Source organism: Anolis carolinensis, chromosome 5, assembly GCF_035594765.1.
Source record: "Anolis carolinensis isolate JA03-04 chromosome 5, rAnoCar3.1.pri, whole genome shotgun sequence".
NCBI classification, from domain to species: Eukaryota; Metazoa; Chordata; class Lepidosauria; order Squamata; family Dactyloidae; genus Anolis; species Anolis carolinensis.
In genome coordinates, this window is record NC_085845.1 from 33,622,789 (window position 1) to 33,643,004 (window position 20,216).

The 20,216-nt window shown below is 39.1% G+C and overlaps 1 protein-coding gene across 1 annotated transcript in view; it reads left to right on the top strand.

The window, feature by feature from the left end:
* synpo2 (synaptopodin 2) overlaps positions 1–19,999 on the top strand; it is a 142,673-nt gene extending 122,674 nt beyond the window's left edge. Inside the window, exon 5 of the mRNA XM_003221811.4 lies at positions 10,769–19,999. Coding sequence (XP_003221859.3) covers positions 10,769–11,344 — 576 coding nt within the window. The 3' untranslated portion in view covers positions 11,345–19,999. The remainder of the gene's footprint in view (positions 1–10,768) is intronic.
* Positions 20,000–20,216: the final 217 nt, after the last annotated feature.

Consider the following 20,216-nt stretch of genomic DNA (forward strand, 5'->3'; position numbering starts at 1 on the left):
GGGGCTGTTTGGTTGGAAGAGAAAAGTGTATTGTTTGGAAATGAATTTATGCACTGGAAGAGGCAAAGTAGACCAACAAAAGTCAATGAGGTTGCTTTACATTTTGTTGGAGGAAGTAATTTCCCAGAACAGAAACCTTAGTTCAAAAACCATATAAACCCTACCTCAAATGTAGAGGCCCACAGTTGCCCAACTAAATTTGGATGATTTAAAGTCATGCAAATGTAGGGGTTCCTATGCTGACCTTCCAATATTGTGGCAATGCCTAATAGTATTAGGTAACGTTAAGTAATTCCTAACATTCCTAACATAACATGGTCAATTATTTTCATATTGTAACAGTTTGGGAATGTTTCAGCTCTTAATACAAAATGTCAACCAATTTATGGCCAAACTCTGAAGCTGTGACCGATTGCACCTGTTACTGGATTGTAATGGAATCATCCGTGTGTGGTATTACTATGTGTGTCCAGAAGGTGGCGGTATGAACATCCTTTTATTTAGGGTTGGCTTATTAAATGATTTTAAAAGAAGATATTTAGAAGATGTGAAAGAGGAATAACACAGGTCCCTCTACACTGCCATGTAGTCCACATTATCAAAGAAGATCCACATTATCTGCTTTGAACTGGATTACATGAGTCTACACTACCATATAATCCAGTTCATAGCAGAAAATCTGGATTTTATGGCAGTGTAGAAGGCCACAGACTCCCAGAATCCTAGCCTGACACTCAAATCACAGCACCAGGCACACCTGGTTGCTGACTTTTCAAGCAGCTCTTGCTGTTGGCTTGATACTGGTAGAGAGACCAATGTTACCACTGCTTAATTTCTGCAGAATAAGGACTTGATCCCATAGGATAAGTAAAATGCTTGAGATTGTTGGTTTTCCCTTAAGCTTCACCAAGCCCCATTTTGAAATTAAATGGAAGATTTTCCTACCCCATCACACCCAATTCTTTCCTCTGCTTTCTTTAAGTTTTATCCATTTGATGTGCCATCACACTGGTGACATATTTCTCCTCCCACTGTCTCCTACTCCATTTTCTTTGGATATTTAAAAATCCTATGTGTTTTGATTTATGGAAATACTTAACGCAAGATTCCATTAATGAGTTTTATTCTATTTTGCGAGCATGCGTGTTTTAACACTTGAGGCAGCTGTCTCCTGGGGAAGTATTCCAGTTGTTTCTGTTATTGTAGAGGAGTCAAAATGGAGCCGATGCTTACTCTTCTTTTGGCAACAAAAGGCCAGTTGAAACATGATACTTTTGAATGAAAGGTGAAGATGCCATGATAATCCCCTGAAGAATAAGGCATATTTCATTTACTATAAGCATGGATATCTCTCAATTAAAAAGCAAAATCTATTTATTTTACATTTCAAAAAAGATCTATTAATGTTCCTTCAACCTCAGTCCCAAAATGGTAATGGCAGGAGAAAGGAAACAATACTGCCCATCTCAAATCCTTTACAAACAGGCAACGGGGGATTCCCACCCCATGTTAAATTGGGCATTCTTACATGTCTCTTTGCAAGAAATTTAAAAAGAAGTTTAGTACCAATCAACTTAGGAATTGTGGGGGAAAAACCCAAACTTTAGAAATGGTGAAATACCTGGAACCCATAGTTGAAGCTTACGTCATGTGATGGGCTCTGTGTGTTGCCAATTCTTAAATGTGTAGAAACGCTGATTGTATTGCATGTGATGAAGTCTTAAGATACTGTTAAATGTGCAGCTTTACTAGACAGTTGGAAGATTGACAATCTGAGCTGTTTGGGGCTGTATCTAAACTGTAGAACTAAGGCAGTCTGATACCACCTTAACTACCATGGTTCAATACTTGAAAATCATTAAAGTTGTAATTCTGTGAGGCACCAGCACTCTTTGGTAGAGAAGAGTATTGAAACTACAACTGTCATGATTCCATAGCATTGAGTCATGGCAGTGAAAATGGTGCTGAAGTGCATTGATTCTACTATTTAAATCAGGCCTGGGCAAACTTTGGCCCTCCAGGTATTTTGGACTTCAATTCCCACAATTCCTAACAGCCTACCAGCTGTTAGGAATTGTGAGAGTTGAAGTCCAAAACACCTGGAGGGCTGAAGTTTGTCCACGCTTGATATAGATGCACCCTGGGATTTATTTACTTTTCTTCTCCATATGATCCTCAAATGGCAACATTTCGAGACTACTATTGATGATAAGAGTGGTTGTATAGCATCATTTCTTCATATCAATAGTCTCAGCTCAGATAACTTTCCATAGTTTTAAAGTTCAGTTCAGGGATGAAATGAAGAGTCTTGATATGGTTAGTTTGGAACAAGAGTTCCTCACAGAGCTTTTGAAACTGGTTATGTTTCCACAGATGGTTTAAGACAATGTACAGTCAGCCCTGGTGTTAGGGCCACAGAAGCCCCATGAAGATGAAAAACAAAGAAATTGCTATTTTGTAACTGAGAGAACATGTTTCTCTGAATTTCTAGGTTGTCCTAGATGATTTTATGATCAACTTCCATTGAAAGCTGAACATTAAAATCACATCAAGGGACCTAAAGATTCCTAGAGAGCCATTCTTTCTAGGAGTCTCTTGGACTTTCAGCATGACTGGAGGATGCTGACTGTAAGGTCACACTGGAGGACCTAGAGATTCCCAGGAGAACATTTTTAAGCAAGTCCATGAATAATCATATCCATAAAAGTCAAAACTGGAAATGTAGAGAGATGACTGTAGAACAGCCTTTTTCAACCTGGGGTCGGGACCCTGGGGGGGTCGTGGGGGAATGTCAGACGGGTCGCCAAAGACCACCAGAAAACACATATTTCTGATGCTTAGGAACCCCTTTGGCAGAGAAGGCCAAAGATCTCTCTGCCTGTCCTCTCCCTTTTTAGAAACAGACAGCAAATTCTGTTGATGTGGGTGAACTATAACTCCCAACCTCTGAGGTCAGTCCCCTCGAAACCCCAAAAGTATTTAAAGTTGGGCATGTTGGGCATGTGTGGCTAATTTACTAGTTCCATCACCAGTTTTGTACAGAGTGCTCTCTGAGTGTTGGTGAACTACAACTCCCAGAATTCAAAAACAGCCTACCCCCAACCCCACCAGTATTCAGTGTTGGCCGTGTAGGTAGTGTGCCAAGTTTGGTGCAGATCTATTGTGGGCTGGGTTCAGGGTATTCTTTGATTGTAGGTGAACTATAAATCCCAGCAACTACAACTCTCAAATGACAATATCAATCCCCCCCAAACCCACCAATATTCAAATTTAGGCGTATCGGGTATTTGTGCCAAATGTGGTCCTGTGAATGAAAATACATCCCGCTTATCAGATATTTACATTACGATTCATAACAGTAGCAAAATGACAGTGATGAAGTAGCAATGAAAATAATTTTTATGGTTGGGGGTCACCACAACATGAGGAACTGGACTAAGGGGTCGTGGCATTAAAAAGGTTGAGAACCACTGCTGTAGAAGGTAGAAGTTTGTTGTGTGCTTTAAATAAACTACATCCTTAGAAGACAAAGTCAATATAAACAAGATCAGTGGTTTGCAACATTTTAGAAGATGGAGAGTATACATGAGATCGTGCTTTTTAATAAAAATAAGATCTTCCTTTCTCTGGGACCTGGATTGTCAGGTAGGAGAGGCAGGTTCCACATCACATGGGCCCCATTGAAAAACCACATTTAAAAGCAGCTGACAAAATGTTGCAGCCATTATTCATGATGAATTAGCTAGCAAGCAAATAGGGTTGCTTCACTCTAGCTTGAGTAAATGCAGGAAATTCTCCTATGACGTGATGTAGCTTTATCTGGGAAATATACTGTGAAAACATAACACAAAGGTCAGTGTGTCATGATGACCTCATGTCATGCCTATAGTACAGTGATTGCATCAACACTGAGCTATGATTGTGCAATGAGGTCATTCATTTACTTTTGTGATTCTCCACAACTTGATTTTTTTAGGTTTCTCTTTGCCAATTTCCTCTTTCCTTCCATAGACGCTAAAGGGAAATAGGAAAAGAGGAGATTCCTCATTTGGGTTACAGTGACCTTCTTCTTTTTAATGTGTTACTTAAGTCTATAGGCTTTCTGATGTTGCTTGTCCACATATATCTGGTTTCCATTTATGAAATGTTGGAGGGGCTGCACTGAGACAGATCATTACATTTTAATTCTGGATTTAAAAGGCTATGGCTTTTCTAAAACAAGGTGAAATTTCACAGCTCCCACTGGAATATTGATATTCTGAATAATATATTCCCCCTTTAAAAACTTGCCATCAAGTTCACTTTAACGTATGGCAACTGTAACAGAAGATGTAATTTGAGGGTGTTTTCCAAAGCAGAATTGTTTGTGATCTTGTGGGTCTTAAGATCTTCTACAGGTTTTGTATAAATGTATGTCTGATCAGCAATGCGGTTTTTATTTTATCATGTCAGAAGCGACTTGAGAACATACTGCAAGTCACTTCTGGTGTGAGAGAATTGGCCATCTACAGAGACGTTGCCCAGGGGATGCTCAGATGTGTTACCATCTTGCTGGGAGACTCTTCTCATGTCCCAGCAAGCTAGACTGACGGACGGGAGCTCACCCCGCCTCGCGTCTTGCAATGGGTTGAAACAGCAAAGCAATATTCATTTTTTAGGTGATAATTAATTGTGGTAGACAGTTGTGGTGATCCTAGAAAGCGTACTTCAAAATGATCTACTACTTAAGGACAGAATGACTAACAAAATCACAGGCCCATACACTAATTGGACATACCAGAATTATTCTAGACAGCAAGTCCATTATTCTAGACAACAAGTTCGACAACGTAATGTACAAGTTGGTCCATGTATTATGCAAGGGATTTGTTCTAGGATCCTGTGCATAAATACAATTCCCACGTAATCTGGAACCCTATTTTTTCTTACCTGAAATAATGTCTGGGGTTTCTGGCCAAAGCATACCATAGTATCACTCTGGAGGACCTAGAAAATGCCTAAAGACGTGTTCTCTTTAGGTCTCCAGTGTGATTCCATGACATTCTAATTTTTTTGTAAATAAATGTGCTCAGAGACTTCGCATAATAAACAGACTCATTAGACAACATAAAAGTAGTAGTAGAATTACGCATCATGTTCTCTTGGTCTGTTAAGAAAAAAAAGAATTAACTACAGAATACATATTCTGAGGAAGACATAAAATGTTCCTGAGTTTACCCATTAATTCAGGTCTGTTTAGATTCAGTTATTTTACCATAGTGTTAGCTTATAACATGGATCCAGCACGTGTGGCTTTAGGTTAACTAGTAACTTCCAGCTGGTTCCTCTACAACTCCTAATGCTGGTGGGTCCCATTCAAATAGGAAAGCATTGTTCCCCATTCTCCAAAGAGTGCTGCAAGTAAACATGAAGTTAAGTGGAGGATGCTGCAGAATGGCATGCATACATGCAGGTGCAAATGAATGCAGCTGCTAAGCCCCACTGTTGACTGCCATGGGATACAGTCCTTAGAGCTGGAAAGGTTGCACACATCTTCCACTAATATCTCCCAGGGCAAACTCTATAATTAGGCAATGCAAGTTGGGTGCCTCAGACAGCAGGCATTTAGGGGTTGAGAGTGGCACATGCATATGCTTGGACTAGTGTAACTCAGCAACAGCTAAAGAGTGGCCAATGGGCTTCAATAATAATAATAATAATAATAATAATAATAATAATAATAATAATAATAATAATAATAATAATAATAATAATAATAAGTCCTAGACACTTGGGAAGTGTTCGACTTGTGATTTTATGATACGAAATCCAGCATATCTATCTTGTTTGCTGTGTCATAATAAAATAATAATAATAATTTATTTATATACCGCTCCATCTCCTCGAGAGGACTCAGGGCAGATTCCAACATGAACATAAAAAACATTCATTTGTCAAAAAACACTACACAAGAAAGTTCAACATAATCAACATAGCCCAGATCAATTATACAGTAGAGTCTCACTTATCCAACACTCACTTATCCAACATTCTGGATTATCCAACGCATTTTTGTAGTCAATGTTTTCAATACATCCTGATATTTTGGTGCTAAATTAGCATTACTGCATATTGAACTACTTTTTCTATCAAATTTGTTGTACAACATGATGTTTTGGTGCTTAATTTGTAAAATCATAACTTTATTTGATGTTTAATAGGCTTTTCCTTAATCCCTCCTTATTATCCAACATATTCACTTATCCAACATTCTGCTGGCCTGTTTATGTTGGATAAGTGAGACTCTACTGTATTTTAAAAAGACACAAAATTACAAATCCAAATCAATATGCTCCAAGGATTCAAATACAGTAGAGTCTCACTTATCCAACATTTGCTTATCCAATGTTCTGGATTATCCAACGCAGTCTGCCTTTTAGTAGTCAAAGTTTTTGTAGTCAATGTTTTCAATACATTGTGATGTTTTGGTGCTAAATTCATAAATATAGTAATTACTATGTAGCATTCCTGCGTATTGAACTACTTTTTCTGTCAAATTTGTTGTTAAACATGATGTTTTGGTGCTTAATTTGTAAAATCATAACCTAATTTGATGTTTAATAGGCTTTTCCTTAATCCCTCCTTATTATCCAACATATTCGCTTATCCAACATTCTGCCAGCCCATCTATGTTGGATAAATGAGACTCTACTGTACCAGTAAACAGAACTTCAAGGTGGACATGGTCAATTATAAAGGATAGGTAAAACTTGTGAAACTTTTAGAGGGCCCCAGGCCACCTATTATGAATGTTTGGCCCCAAATGTCCTTAAGTGGATACAGAGAACATTTTTGTCACTTTTATGACACCCAGGAGAGGCCCTTTCTAAGAGAGGAAGGAAAAGGAAAATGACATATTCATCTCTTTCTGTTGTAAGAAGAACCGGTATCTCTGTGTCTAAAGAAAGTCTGAGGTTGTGTAAAAAATATGGTAAAAATGTCCCAGGTCCCTAAAGGATATTTGGGGTCAAATGTTGTTGTTTTTTTCCTGTAAGTCCAGTCCTCCAAGGACTTGTAGAAGTCAAATGCATCCCACAGGTGGCAACAGTTACCCGCTTTGGTGTAATTCACACATTGGGAAAGAGACAAATGTTGATTTAAAATTCGGATCACACTTGGAGGATGAGCCTTTTTGTCTTCATCCGTCCTGAAGAGACCTCTTTGTATGCTTAGCTTGACTCACAATAGCTCAGCACAATAGGAAATGTTTGTAGAAAAGGCCTATGATGTATACAAATTAATAAAAGAATGAATGAGTGAGTGAGTGAATGAATGAACACAGTCTGTTGTAGCAGAAGCGTTTGTCACACGGTGAATTTATGAATGAGACTGTTCATTTCCTAAGAAGATTAGGATTTGTGAATGGATTGCTCCTATAAGTGGGTCAGAGTGTTCTGAAATTATCAGGGCATAGCCTTTCTGAAAAAGAAGCAGGGTTAAGTAGAGGATCATAGTGGCGGCAAATAAATGTCCACAATTAGGATAGATCTGACTTTTTCTTTGTTTTTTTGCTTTCATTTTAATCTTTTCTTAATCATATTAAATGGCATTTATTTTGCATTAAGCTCCACAAATAGTCCAAATGAATAACAAACATAATAGTTCTCCTACCCATACCAATAAATGAGCGCCTGGTGGCGCAGCAGATTAAACTTCTGAATTGCTAAACTTGCTGACCAAAAGGTTGGTGGTTCAAATCCAGGGAGCGGGGTGAGCTCCCGCTGTTAGCCGCAGCTTCAGCCAACCTAGTAGTTCAAAAACATGCAAATGTGAGTAGATCAATAAGTACCACTCAGGCGGGAAGGTAACGGTGCTCCGTGCAGTCATAATGGCCACATGACCTTGGAGGTGTCTACGGACAACTCCAGCTCTTTGGCTTAGAAATTGAGATGAGCACCAACCCCAGAGTCAGACTCAACTAGACTTAATGTCAAGGGAAAACCTTTACCTTTAGGCAAATGTGGTGGGCACTGGGACTAATTCAACAAAACCCTGGTGACTCAGTGAGTGCTTCCACTTCCCCATTTAGAATAAGAAGAGATCATACAAATGAGAAGAAGTGTTATTGTGGCTTTGACCTGGATTTTGGGGCAGTTTTTTTAATGAGTGGTTTGGGAGGAATCTGTGGTGTTAAGATCCCATTCCATGAACAGTGATCAGTCCATAAGGAAACCTTATGAACAAAACTGTAATTTGGGGATAGGTGAAGAAGTTGGGGATAGAATTGGCATGTCAAGACTATCCTAGGCCTTGAGATTTCTGGGCAAAACCTCAAATATAGGGATGACCTTTAGTGATGTTACAAGAGGGGAACCCTAGTGATGACAATAAGGTTGATGCCATTAAACACTATATACTCAAAATCTAGAGCAGGGGTCCCCAAACTAAGGCCCTCCAAGGCCATTGACCTGGCCCCCGCCCTCAGTTTTAGACTTAGGCTTGCCCAAAGTCTGAAATGACTTGAAGGCACAACAACAACAATCCTACTTGATAATCTCATTGGCCAGAAGCAGGCCCACACTTCCCACTGAAATCCTGATAAGTTTACAGTATGTTGGTTAAAATTATTTTTATTTTTAAATATTGTATTGTTCTTTCATTTACTAATATTGTAAATGAAATATTGTAAATGAATGATATGGTAATAATATAATATATTGTGTATACATATAATATTGATAATAATATTATAATGTAATACAATATAATATGTATTTATTTATTACAGTATTTCTACCCCGGCCTTCTCACCCAATAGGGGACTCAGGGTTGCTAATAATAATAATACAATATAATAATATTGTATAATATAATAACATTATTTATATATTATATATTAAATGTAATATTACTAATAATATTACGGTATAATGGTATAGTACAATATAGTAATATATAATGCTAATATTGTGCTATGCTAATAATATAATATATTGTATGTACATACAACTTGTAAGCTGCTCTGAGTCCCCTTCGGGGTGAGAGATGGTGGGGTATAAATGTAATAAATAAATAAATAAGTAAGTAAGTAATTGTTGCTGGGGGTTTTTTTTAGCACTACAAATAAGACATGTGCAGTGAGCATAGGAATTTGTTCAGTTCTTTTTTCAAATGATAATTTGGCCCCTCAGCAATCTGAGGGACCATGAATCGGCCCTCCACTTAAAAAGTTTGAGGACCCCTGATCTAGAGTATGGCAGTTAAATATAAAAATTCAAATATAAGAAATTAGGAAAATGTAAAAACACACATACCAAGATATTGCTCTTACCCTGTAATTCCCAGCCCTTCTGAGAATTGGAGAAGAAGGGTCTGGCCCTTAAATCTCGGAGACCTAATTGGGGGAATCAGGAAATTTGGGAAGTGCATGTAATCTATCTATCTATCTATTTTTCTATCTATCTATCTATCTATCTATCTATCTATCTATCTATCTATCTATCTATATCTAGTGTAGCTGCTAAACCATAACAGAACCAATTGGCAGGAGAGGCAGCAATTACATTATGAGACCATACCCACAAGGCCAGTACTCTCAGTTTTACTTACCTGCCACTGACAAAATATGTTCTCTTTAGGAATTATCTAGGTTCTTCATGTGATTTTGTGATATGCTTATAGTAGAAATTATCAAAGAGTGGTCCTGGAGTACCCAGCAAATTCCAAGTCAAGATCTTTCCTAGGAATTTTCTAGGTCTTCTAGGGTAATTCTATTGTAACGTCTGACAGAAATAATTTACTTCAATAGGGTGTACAGTTTTCTGCTTTCTTGGTAAGATCAGGAGTATATTCCTCGTGGATACAAGGAGATGTACTGTATACATTGGACTTTATGAGTCCACTGAGGTTTGTTTCCAGGACCCCGTGAATACCAAAATCCACGGATGCTCAGTTCCTATTATATACAATGGCATAATAGTGTGGTGCCACTTACATAAAAAGAAAAATTAAGGCTTATTTATTTATATTTTTTTTCAAGCTAGGTAAAGGTAAAGGTTTTCCCCTGATATTAAGTGTAATCATATCCAACTCTGGAAGGTGGTACTCATCTCCATTTCTAAGCCAAAGAGCCAGCATTGTCCATAGATGCCTCCAAGGTCATGTGGCTGGCATGACTGCATGGAGTGCTATTATTGCTCACATTTGCATGTTTTCGAATTGCTAGGTTGGCAGAAGCTGGGGCTAACAGTGGAAGCTCACCCCGTTCCTCAGATTCGAACTGCTGTCTTTTTGTTCAGCAAGGTCAGCAGTTCAGCAGTTTAACCCACTGTGCCACCAGGGGCTCCTTTTCCAAGCTGTTGATAATTAATCTGTGGCTAAATAATCCATGGATATGGAAGGCCAACTGCATAGGATGTCATTAAAACATTGTACACTGATTAACAGCTATTAGTAGCTATGATGATTATTTGAAGGCTAAGAAAATGTGATTATATTGAAATGTATAATAGATATAATGGTGATAATTTAATCAGAGTTACAAATGTCATTAAAATTACAATGTTAAGTCAGGTGCTCCAATTGTCATCCCTGTTTGCATTGTGAAAGCACGGGCTTGCAAATCTCAATTTCCCCCTTCTAATTCTGCAACATTTCTCTACTATTCGAATCTTTCAACTTATTTGGGGGGAGATTGCACTTGTATTATCACAATTATAGATAAGGAATGATCACCTATTTTAATATGAATGCAACATTGCAATTACATTTGCTGTTTTGTTATCTCTAGGGAAGAGGCAGCGAGCGATCTCTGTCAATCTCTGGATGGCCTCCTTCAACCACTTTGCGATCCATGTCGCCTATTTCTCCTGGGATGTTCCAACCTGTCCCTGATTACTTTAGTAAAGTAATGCCTACAGGAGCCGACAAGCCTGGCAAGAGGCTAACTCCTTGGGAAGCTGCAGCCAAGTCTCCTCTTGGACTTGTGGATGATGCTTTTGGCCCACAAACCATCCAAGAGTCCATTGCAGCAAATGTTGTGTCGGCTGCTCGGAGGAAAACACTTCCTGCCCCGCCTGATGACTGGAAACAAAAAGTGGCTTATGAGCATCCAGCCCCAAGTGCCCATACAAAATTATCATCTATTGGAAGGGGTCATTCAGCAACCGTCTACCCTCCGAAGAGCACAATGTCCGCTCCGAGCTCCACAGCCCATTCTGGCTCTCGGCTGCAGCATGCATATTATGACCAACGTGCCCGAACTGATCCTGACATGGTCTCCATGTATTCCAGGTCTGATTACTGCCTGTCAATATCTGACCCCAACTATAACCCACATCCTAAGGGATGGAGGCGTCAAACATGAGAAACAGAAGATCACTTCTTAGTTTTTCTTCTTGCAATGTTATGAGTCTTAAATGCCACGAAAATTTGAAAATGGGAAGTGGCAGCCAGCATGAATACATGTTTTATGTAGTCTCAACAGATCAAGAGTTTTCTAGAATGGAGGAGAGTGTCTGAGACACTGAGTCACATTTCTCACTAATGCAAACACATTTTGATCCCAGTTTAAAGATATTCTTTGTCTTTCAGTGAGAGTGTTTGGGTTTGTGCATGCACATGTATGTTAAGAAGTCCAAGAAAGCACAAAGCAGATATGCAAAGTTATGATGGATATCACCTTAAGTGTCTCAAAACAAGCCCCCAAACCCAGAATTCCCGTTTCTGATTCTCAACCTATTCCTGGCAGGTTTAAGAGTCCATCTGCGTTTCTGGCCACTTTACAGCCTTATGGAATTTCTGGGTTTACTTTCAATGGAAATGTCATTCCTCAATTAAATATCAGAGAGTGTATCTGTTCAACATGATTATAGCAGTCCAATACATCATGGCTAAACCCTAAATAATCCCTGTGTATGGTAAGATACAGAGTATTAACTGTTCTAGATGTGTAGTGCTGTAACTCAAGGAAATTTCCATGCAGAAAATTCAAAATACTGTGTCATCAAACTACATATTCCAAGATTCCTTACGATGGAACAATGGCAGTTGAAAATAGTTCAGACTGGTCTAACTGTGTAATATAAATATATTCTTAGTTGTGATATTTAAAAAATTTGTTCAGCCAGCTATAACTTTTCTATCTTGCAAAGCTAGGAGAGAGTATAGTCAGTGCCAGATTTACCATTATGCACTTAAGCACAGGGCCCAGTTGGCCGGGGGGGCATCTTTGTGGCATTTTTTCAACGCTGGATTTTGTTTATGTAGTGCAATTGTAAATTTGAAAGCATTCTGTTTCAAAGTGATTCCAGACATAATGATAGAGTTGATAGTCTATGGGAGTGTGCCACAAAGCCGGCAATGTAGGCCTACTGGGCCTATCTCTTTTGGGGGCCAAATAATGGGTCTCATAACTTCACTAGCACAGGACTTCATTTGTCCCAAATCCAGCACTGGGTATAGCAATTTTGTTTTTGCCTGATCCTGAGAAAAGCAACAATTTGCCCCTTTGTCTCTTCTCGCACTTACTGCATTGAGAACAAACTACATATGCTAGTTAAATACATTCTGTAGTGAGTGAAATAAGTAGGGAACAAATGGAGATAAAGGGAGACAGAATCTATAAGATTTTAAAAGCAGCTGGAAAAGGGGGATCATGAAGGATTAACCAGAACTGGGATTTGGGATAGTTGGAGAATATATTGTTGTTGTATGGCTGGTCATGCAGATTGTGAGATTCTGGAACTTTCAGACATTTAGTTCTATCTAATGCAATCTACAAACTTGTGAAAACAAGTTTGGACTTGGCTGTTCTTTGGCAATATAAAAATAACACTTTTTTTTTTACAAGATTCTGGATCTGATCACATGGCAGGTTAACTAGAGAAGAAATTCAACATGTTCTGTGTGGTCTTCCCCTTCCCCAACACCCAGATCCAATAGATTTGAATAGTACAGACAGAGAATGTTGGTTGTGTTTGCAACATTTTGGGAGCAATTCAAAGGTTTTTTAATATGTGTATATAGAGCAAAATCATCCAGTCGGGTATAGCTTCTTTAGTAGATTGATAAACAGGGCAGATAGATCTCACAAGGGCTTATGACTATGAGGAAGTCTTGATGTATGAAGACATCATTGCTACTATACAAGGAAAATGCAAGATGATGCAAGCAGAAAGCAATGGTTTAGATTTCATTGAGAGTGAGCAATAGGCATATTGCAAGGTTTATGAAACAGTCAATCCACTTTGGCCTTGAGAGTTTGTGCTTGTTTCTGAAATATGTACTTTGCTAGTCATGCAGTGGAACACATTTTCCAGTGTCCCTGCATATTTGTTGGGAAGCTTTTGGTTTGGTAAGAGGTCTTAGTAAGGGTAGAGAGCAAAAAAGATTTACGTTTTAGGAAGTCGTTTTTATGTAGAAGTAGGTTTATGTTATGTGTTCAATGGTTTGAGTCCAGTTTAAGGCAACTCCTTTGAATAGTCACACATTAAAAACATTGGACTAAATCCAATGTTCTGCTGGTCATTGACAGGGCCTTTAATAGGGGAGGTACATTGGTCTGGGGTCTGGTGAGCCAAGGCGAGGCCAATGAATTCTAAGCAGAAAAAAAGGACAGCAGACACTCTTCCAACTTTATCTCAGAGTCCTGGTTATTTCCAGCCCTAAACTTCCTGAAACTTGGTTGCAAAAGGTTTCTCAAGCCTCCAGTGTTGGTTTGGCGCTTGCAAACAAGGCTATGGAGATAAAAGGGATTACTCCCCTTCCAGTTATGTTGAATCCTGCCAATGTACCAGAAGAAGGCCATCATTAGTTACTGCCTATAAGAATCACTTTAAGAAAAATACTTGGCTTTATGTTCATTGCATCTTCCAGGTATCAAGAGGGCAAGCATAGACAGCTAAACACATGTATGTCTATCTTCTGTTTCAAGGCCTTAAGCATCTTAGGTCATGTCTAAATGGGTCAAATAAAAAGTTGTCAATGTGTTATTGAAGGCTTTCATGGCTGCAATCATTGGGTTGCTGTGGGTTTTTCGGGCTGTATGGCCATGCTTCTGTAGCATTCTCTCCCAACATTTTGCCTGCATCTGTGGCTGGCATCTCCAGAGGTTCAACAGTTGTCACCTTAAACCTACTTTGAGCATTCCAGGCAACATGTGGCCAGTTTCTTAGTAGAAGCAGTTCTTGCAGCCATTAATCCATCACAAGAAGAACCACAGGTTACTACAGAGCTTCCAAGAAACTCCAGAGTAACACCTAGTCTTTTTGATGGGCTGCCAAATGTCCCATGGTACATTGGGGGCAGACTACTCTAGAGTATTTTGCCTGATGTAGACATAGCCTCAATCTGCATTAGTATACAAAGCTATGTTGTAGCACCTTAGACACTAACCGAGGGAAAGATGTTTGTCACATATGCTTTCATAGATTGTATCTGAGTCTACAAAAGCTTATGCGTGCTTTCAGTTAGTCCCTTAGGCGCTACAAGATCTCTTTGTATGTGTCTGTCTGTCTGATATCATCAAAGACCAATGATTCAGCCTGCATATTTTCTGAGCATGACTTAGTGCATTGAGGGCTATGTCCTGCAGTTTCCAGGAATAGACATGTGCTTAAGGCTATACTCTTTCTAATCATAACAAATTGAGAATCAATATAATTCTAGTAAAATCAATGGAACATGTTTCTGAGTATTCAATGTATCCAAGACTGGTGTGTCCATGAATCAGAATGTGTTACGTCTCATATGACCAGGTCATGTTGCAGTTTTGCAATGTTCTGCTTTTCTTTTGGGACCATGATTAATCAGCTTCCTGCAAATAAGAGTATTGTCAGATGCAGCAGTGGATATATGTTTTCATTTGTCATGCTCAAGGAAAATCATTTGTGAATTGTTTTCCTTTGTAAATATTTGTGCGTTACCCAATACAGCATGGCTAAAACCATGAAATGATATTCAATTTCAACATGGATGCCAGGGATTTTTTTCAGATCATTTTCTCATCACAAGATGATTCCCTTAAAGCCATACAAAGGGTGTGTGTTTAACACACCCTTTTCTACCCAAGAATTCTTAGAATAATAATCCCGGGAGCTGTCATTTATGAGTCTGCCATGAGGCATCACATGATACAGCAGACCTGGAGAACATCATGAAATAATGAAGTTAATTAAGTATTAAATGATATAACTGAGCTTTGATGATGACCCAGATGAAACCTTTGGTACATGAGAAAGAAAATCCCACCTGCAGTAGTAAATATGTGTATTTATGCAGAAGCTACCGTGTTTCCCCGAAAATAAGACAGTGTCTTATATTAATTTTTTCTCCCAAAGATGCGCTAGGTCTTATTTTCAGGGGATGTCTTATTTTTCCATGAAGAAGAATTCACATTTATTGTTGAACAAAAAAATGAACATTTATTATATACTGTACAGTAGTTATCATAAACTAGCATAACCAGAAAAACTGTGAATCCTATCAAGAATTTCTTGTTACTACCAATATTTCCATGTACAACACTTTATGGTACGTACATTTACCGATCCTGCATGCTCTGGTGTTCTTTTTGGTGGGCATGCTTCCTAACAAAAGCTTTGCTAGGTCTTACTTTCAGGGGAGGCCTTATATTTAGCAATTCAGCAAAACCTCTACTAGGTCTTATTTTCTGTGGATGTCTTATTTTAGGGGAAACAGGGTATTGTAGTAAGACTAAAATAAGTACAAAAATTTCACCCTTTAATGGTGTTGGAAAATCTCAACTATGAGGAAACTGCTTCATTCTAGTCCTGTAAATATTTTGCTAGTAGAAGCGCTCTGGACTCTTCTACACTGGTCACTATATGGGCCCAATCTGACATTCCAAATAGCAGATCAGGCCCATATGGCATCCATTTAGGGACTCCCAAAACTGCCTTGGAGGCAGGAAGGAGTCCTAACTGTCTGGCCATGGCGAACCTGTTCCAATGCTACTGGGAAGCCACCCTAAGGATCCTTACCCACCCCCTGTGTTGTGGCTAACTCCAGCTACAACACCCACCACCTAACTGGTCTCACTAAGGGAACTGGGATTGGGGAAGGAGGAAAGCCGCCGCCCCCCACTCCCTCTTCTCCATTAATGTGTGGGTGCTCTGATTGCAGACCCAAGAGAAGGTAAGTGGGGTCTTGCAGTTGAAGACGGCCAAGGCCAATGACACAGAGGGCAACAGGGAACTACCATCTGGTGTCCTCAGCTGCCCAAGACATGCAGCATGGCATTCAAGACAGCTGTGGCCACTTCCAATTAGGAACTGGCACAGCTTTCTTGACAGCCTCAAAGTTAAGGGAAAACCCAAATCTTGGTCAGGATTCAGGCTTTTCTCTGACTTGGCTTAACCCAAGGCAAGACTACATTGAAGCAGGCTTGTCCCAGGTTAAGCAGCTTCAGAGCTGATTCAATCACTTTGGGCTGATTGTCTGGTTACTTCTTGGGTTGAGGATTCAGTGAACACTTTACATTCTTTTGTTCAAGAACAGTGGTTCTCAACCAATGGGTCCCCAGATGCTTTGACCTTCAACTCCCAGAAATCCTAACAGCTGGTAAACTGGCTGGGGTTTCTGGGAGTTGTAGGCCAAAACACCTGGGGATCCCAGGTTGAGAACCACTGTTCAAGGATAATGCAAATCTCTACCAGTAGTCCTCTGGATATTTCAGACTTCATCTCCAAAAACCTTCATTCGGCCTTCAGGATTCTGGAAAATGAAGTCTCAAAACATGGAGAACCATTGGCTACTGGTCTTTAAAAATAAAGCATATCCTGATATTAGACAGATTATGAAACAAGTCCATGACATTTAAATTCTTTTTAGAAAATTCTGATTGAGTCAAGCCAGATAAATTTTAAACAAGAATTTGAACATCTACTTTTTAAAGCTTTCATTTTGTTCCAGTTTGGTTATGGCTGAGATCTGATATGGTATTTTTTCATGCTTGGTTGTGTCTACAAATGCAGAACAATGAGCTCAGTCTGGTGATAGCCAACCATAGAATAACAAGACCAGACATAGAAAGGCGGGTCAAGTAAGGCCACTTTGTTTGTCATTTTATAGTATTTATGTTTATTAAACCTGAAAGCTGAAAGATAGGAAAACAAACTGATGTGGATTCATCTGACAACCAGTATCTACTCTAGGTTATAATCTCAACCTTCCCTTGGGTTAAATACCTGAGCCCTGAGGGCAATCCAAAAGTTGGCTTGCTCCCTGGCCAGTCACTTACTGAATGTGAATGACAGTAAAATCCAAGGTCAGTCTCACAGTAGATTCTTTCCCTATCCTTCTGGTTCCAGAATCTGTATATGCCATTCCAGAACCTTACTCTGCACCCAAAAGGTGTCCCAAGTGTACACCAAGGTTTCCTTGCTACTTGCCAAATGGCAGCCTATTTACAGAAATCATCTTGAGTCAATCATCAAGTCAACCTCTACTATAGGGTAGGGTGATCTGGCTGCAATATTTGTCACCCTATTGATCGCCAGGGTTGATTTGGCAGATCTGGCTGGCTAGGTGGATGTCCCCTTCCTCCATCACTGTTTCCTGTGTGTCCCTCCCGAAGCTGTGCACTCGGTGGAAGAGGACGATGTCCCAGGTATAGGACTGTACCAAGGTCTCCAGTCTTTGGTCCCTGGGACACAATAGCTGTGTTACCCTGCTAGAACCTCCAAACAAGCTCAAGGTCCATTTGTTAGGTTGGGAAAAAACAGCTAAAGAGGAGAAAATCCCTACCTGGCTCTAATGCAACCAGAAAACTCACACTAACCCTATGAGCAAAATATTGTAAATATTACAATGTTCCAATTTCTGTGTTTTAATTGTATTTTTAAAAAGAAAAAGAAAATGTAATCTGAAGAAATATAGGCCCCATGTCTACTTTTATTTGCTAGCAAAGGGAAATACAAAATTTCCCTGTCAGACACTTTCAAAATGCTCTAATGTCATGTAAAGACATTAGATCTGTGTTCTTATGTGCACAGGTTTTGCTCCATTTATTTTAACTGATTTGGTACATTCTTGTAATGCCCTTTGTTCCAATGAAATAGGAGTAGTTTCTCCTAATCGGCAGTCCATTGTTTCCTATAAAGAAGGTGCAGTTACATTGTAAAATGAATGCAATTGGACAGCACTTTAACTAGTATAATGTCAAGTTTTAACTTTGTTTGTGCTTTTGAAATACATTATAACTGTACCCTCAATTCATTTCTGACACAATAAAAATAATCACTTTAACTGCCATGGTCCAATGCTGGTGAATCCAGGAATGTGCAGTTTGGTGTGGCACACTTTGGCAGAGAAGACTAAAGAACTTGTAAAACTATCACTATCATGATTCCCTCATATTGTTCCAGAGCAGTTATAGTGGTGTCAAGCTGCATTAATCCTACAGTGTAGATCAGTGGTCCCCAGGTGTTTTGGCCTACAACTCCCAGAAATCCCAGCCAGTTTACCAGCTGTTACAATTGCTGGGAGTCGGGCCTGTAGCGAGGGGGCGGTTTTAGGGGTTCAACCCCCCCCCCCCGAAATTTTTCAGGTTATAAAAAAAACCAGGTTTACTCATGAATTTTAACTGGTTAACCAAATCCCCATGCTAAGTCTATGAGACACAAAACATTAAGAGTCCCTCCAGGCACTATTTCAAGCAGATATTGACAGGTTTGTAGCGGGGAGAGGTGTGTGCTAGGGGTTCAAACCCCCCCCCCCCCCGAAATTTTCAAAACCCCTCCCGAAAATTTTTTCTGGCTACGGCCCTGCTGGGAGTTGAAGGCCAAAACATCTGTGGACCCACAGGTGAGAACCATTGGTGTAGATGTACTCTTAGTGAAGACAGACATTGAAACATCTCATGGATTGAACTGGGAGAACAAAAGTAAAGTTGCAGGAGATGGGACAAAAGAGTGGAAAATTGGAGAAAATCTTGCTTTAAAGAAGATTGGGCAAGTAAAGATCCATTTAGTGACCTCTAACCACACCACGATTCACTATCCTCACATGCAGTGATCATACAGAATGTTGCGCTGTAAGTGACCATTAAATAACTATCTGCAACAGTTTGGGAATGGTGCACCCCTCTAGATGTCCAGTCTCAGCATTTCACAGTATTGGTTGTGCTGTCTAGGGCTTCTGGGTCTTGTGAGACTAGCAGTCCAAAAACATCTGGAAGACTGAACATGATTTCCATCCCTGGCCCACTGATGACGTCTGGTGCATGCTTTCAGAATCTCATGCTGTAATCACACTGAATTATAGCAATTTGACACCACTTTATCTGCCATGGTTTAATCTTATATATCTGGGATTGAAAGTTTGATATGTGGCTAGAGCTGTTGCTTATGAAGTTGAAAATAAATCGATATTCATTACACTGTTGTGTGAGTTGAAAAATAGACACAGCTTTCTTAAGATCCCCATTCCATTCCTTCAATCAATTACCTTGTGCCATTCATTAGAAAGAAGAAAAGCAATCACAGTTACTGTTGCAACATAAATTCTGCCACATGTCACTGCATTGTTTTTTGTTTTATTTGCACTGTAAACATTTTCTCAGCTCCTGGAAGGAAAAAAGGTATTTTATTGAGGTGAATTTTATATGAATTTTAAACATCCATCTAAACATCTTACCATTTTATGAAGGAAATATTCCAGCAGTAATCAAGTAGCTGCTTCAGTTATCTTAACAGATTCCTACTTGTCAGAAGACTTGCATAAAGGTGTCAACGGTTCTGAATATATGAATGATGCTAAAAGTTATATTCCTGTACTTGTACTGCAAGAAATATTTTATTTTCATTAGCTTCAATGCAAACTAACACTTAATGCTATTGCTATTGCATACCAGGTCATATATATATATATATCTATTCCAATTAAGTAATTTGATTTTCACTTTCACCAGCTGTTAGGTTGTCAGGGAAGGGCACTTTGTTAGAATGCATGATAGAGATGTAAACTGGCATAAATCAATAAAAATGATTTTTAAATCAAATGGAAGATCTAATTTTATTTTCTCCCCATGCTTGTTTGACTGGACATAAATGATTCATAACACAACTTTATCCTTTGATCTGTGCCACACTGTAGTTATCTATTTATGATCCCTTGCTTAAGTTAACTTCTAAAAGTTTAAATAAATATTGTGTTGCATAGCAACCTTCTATGAGCTAGAGAATGATCATACCTACCATGCTACCAAATAAGTGTTA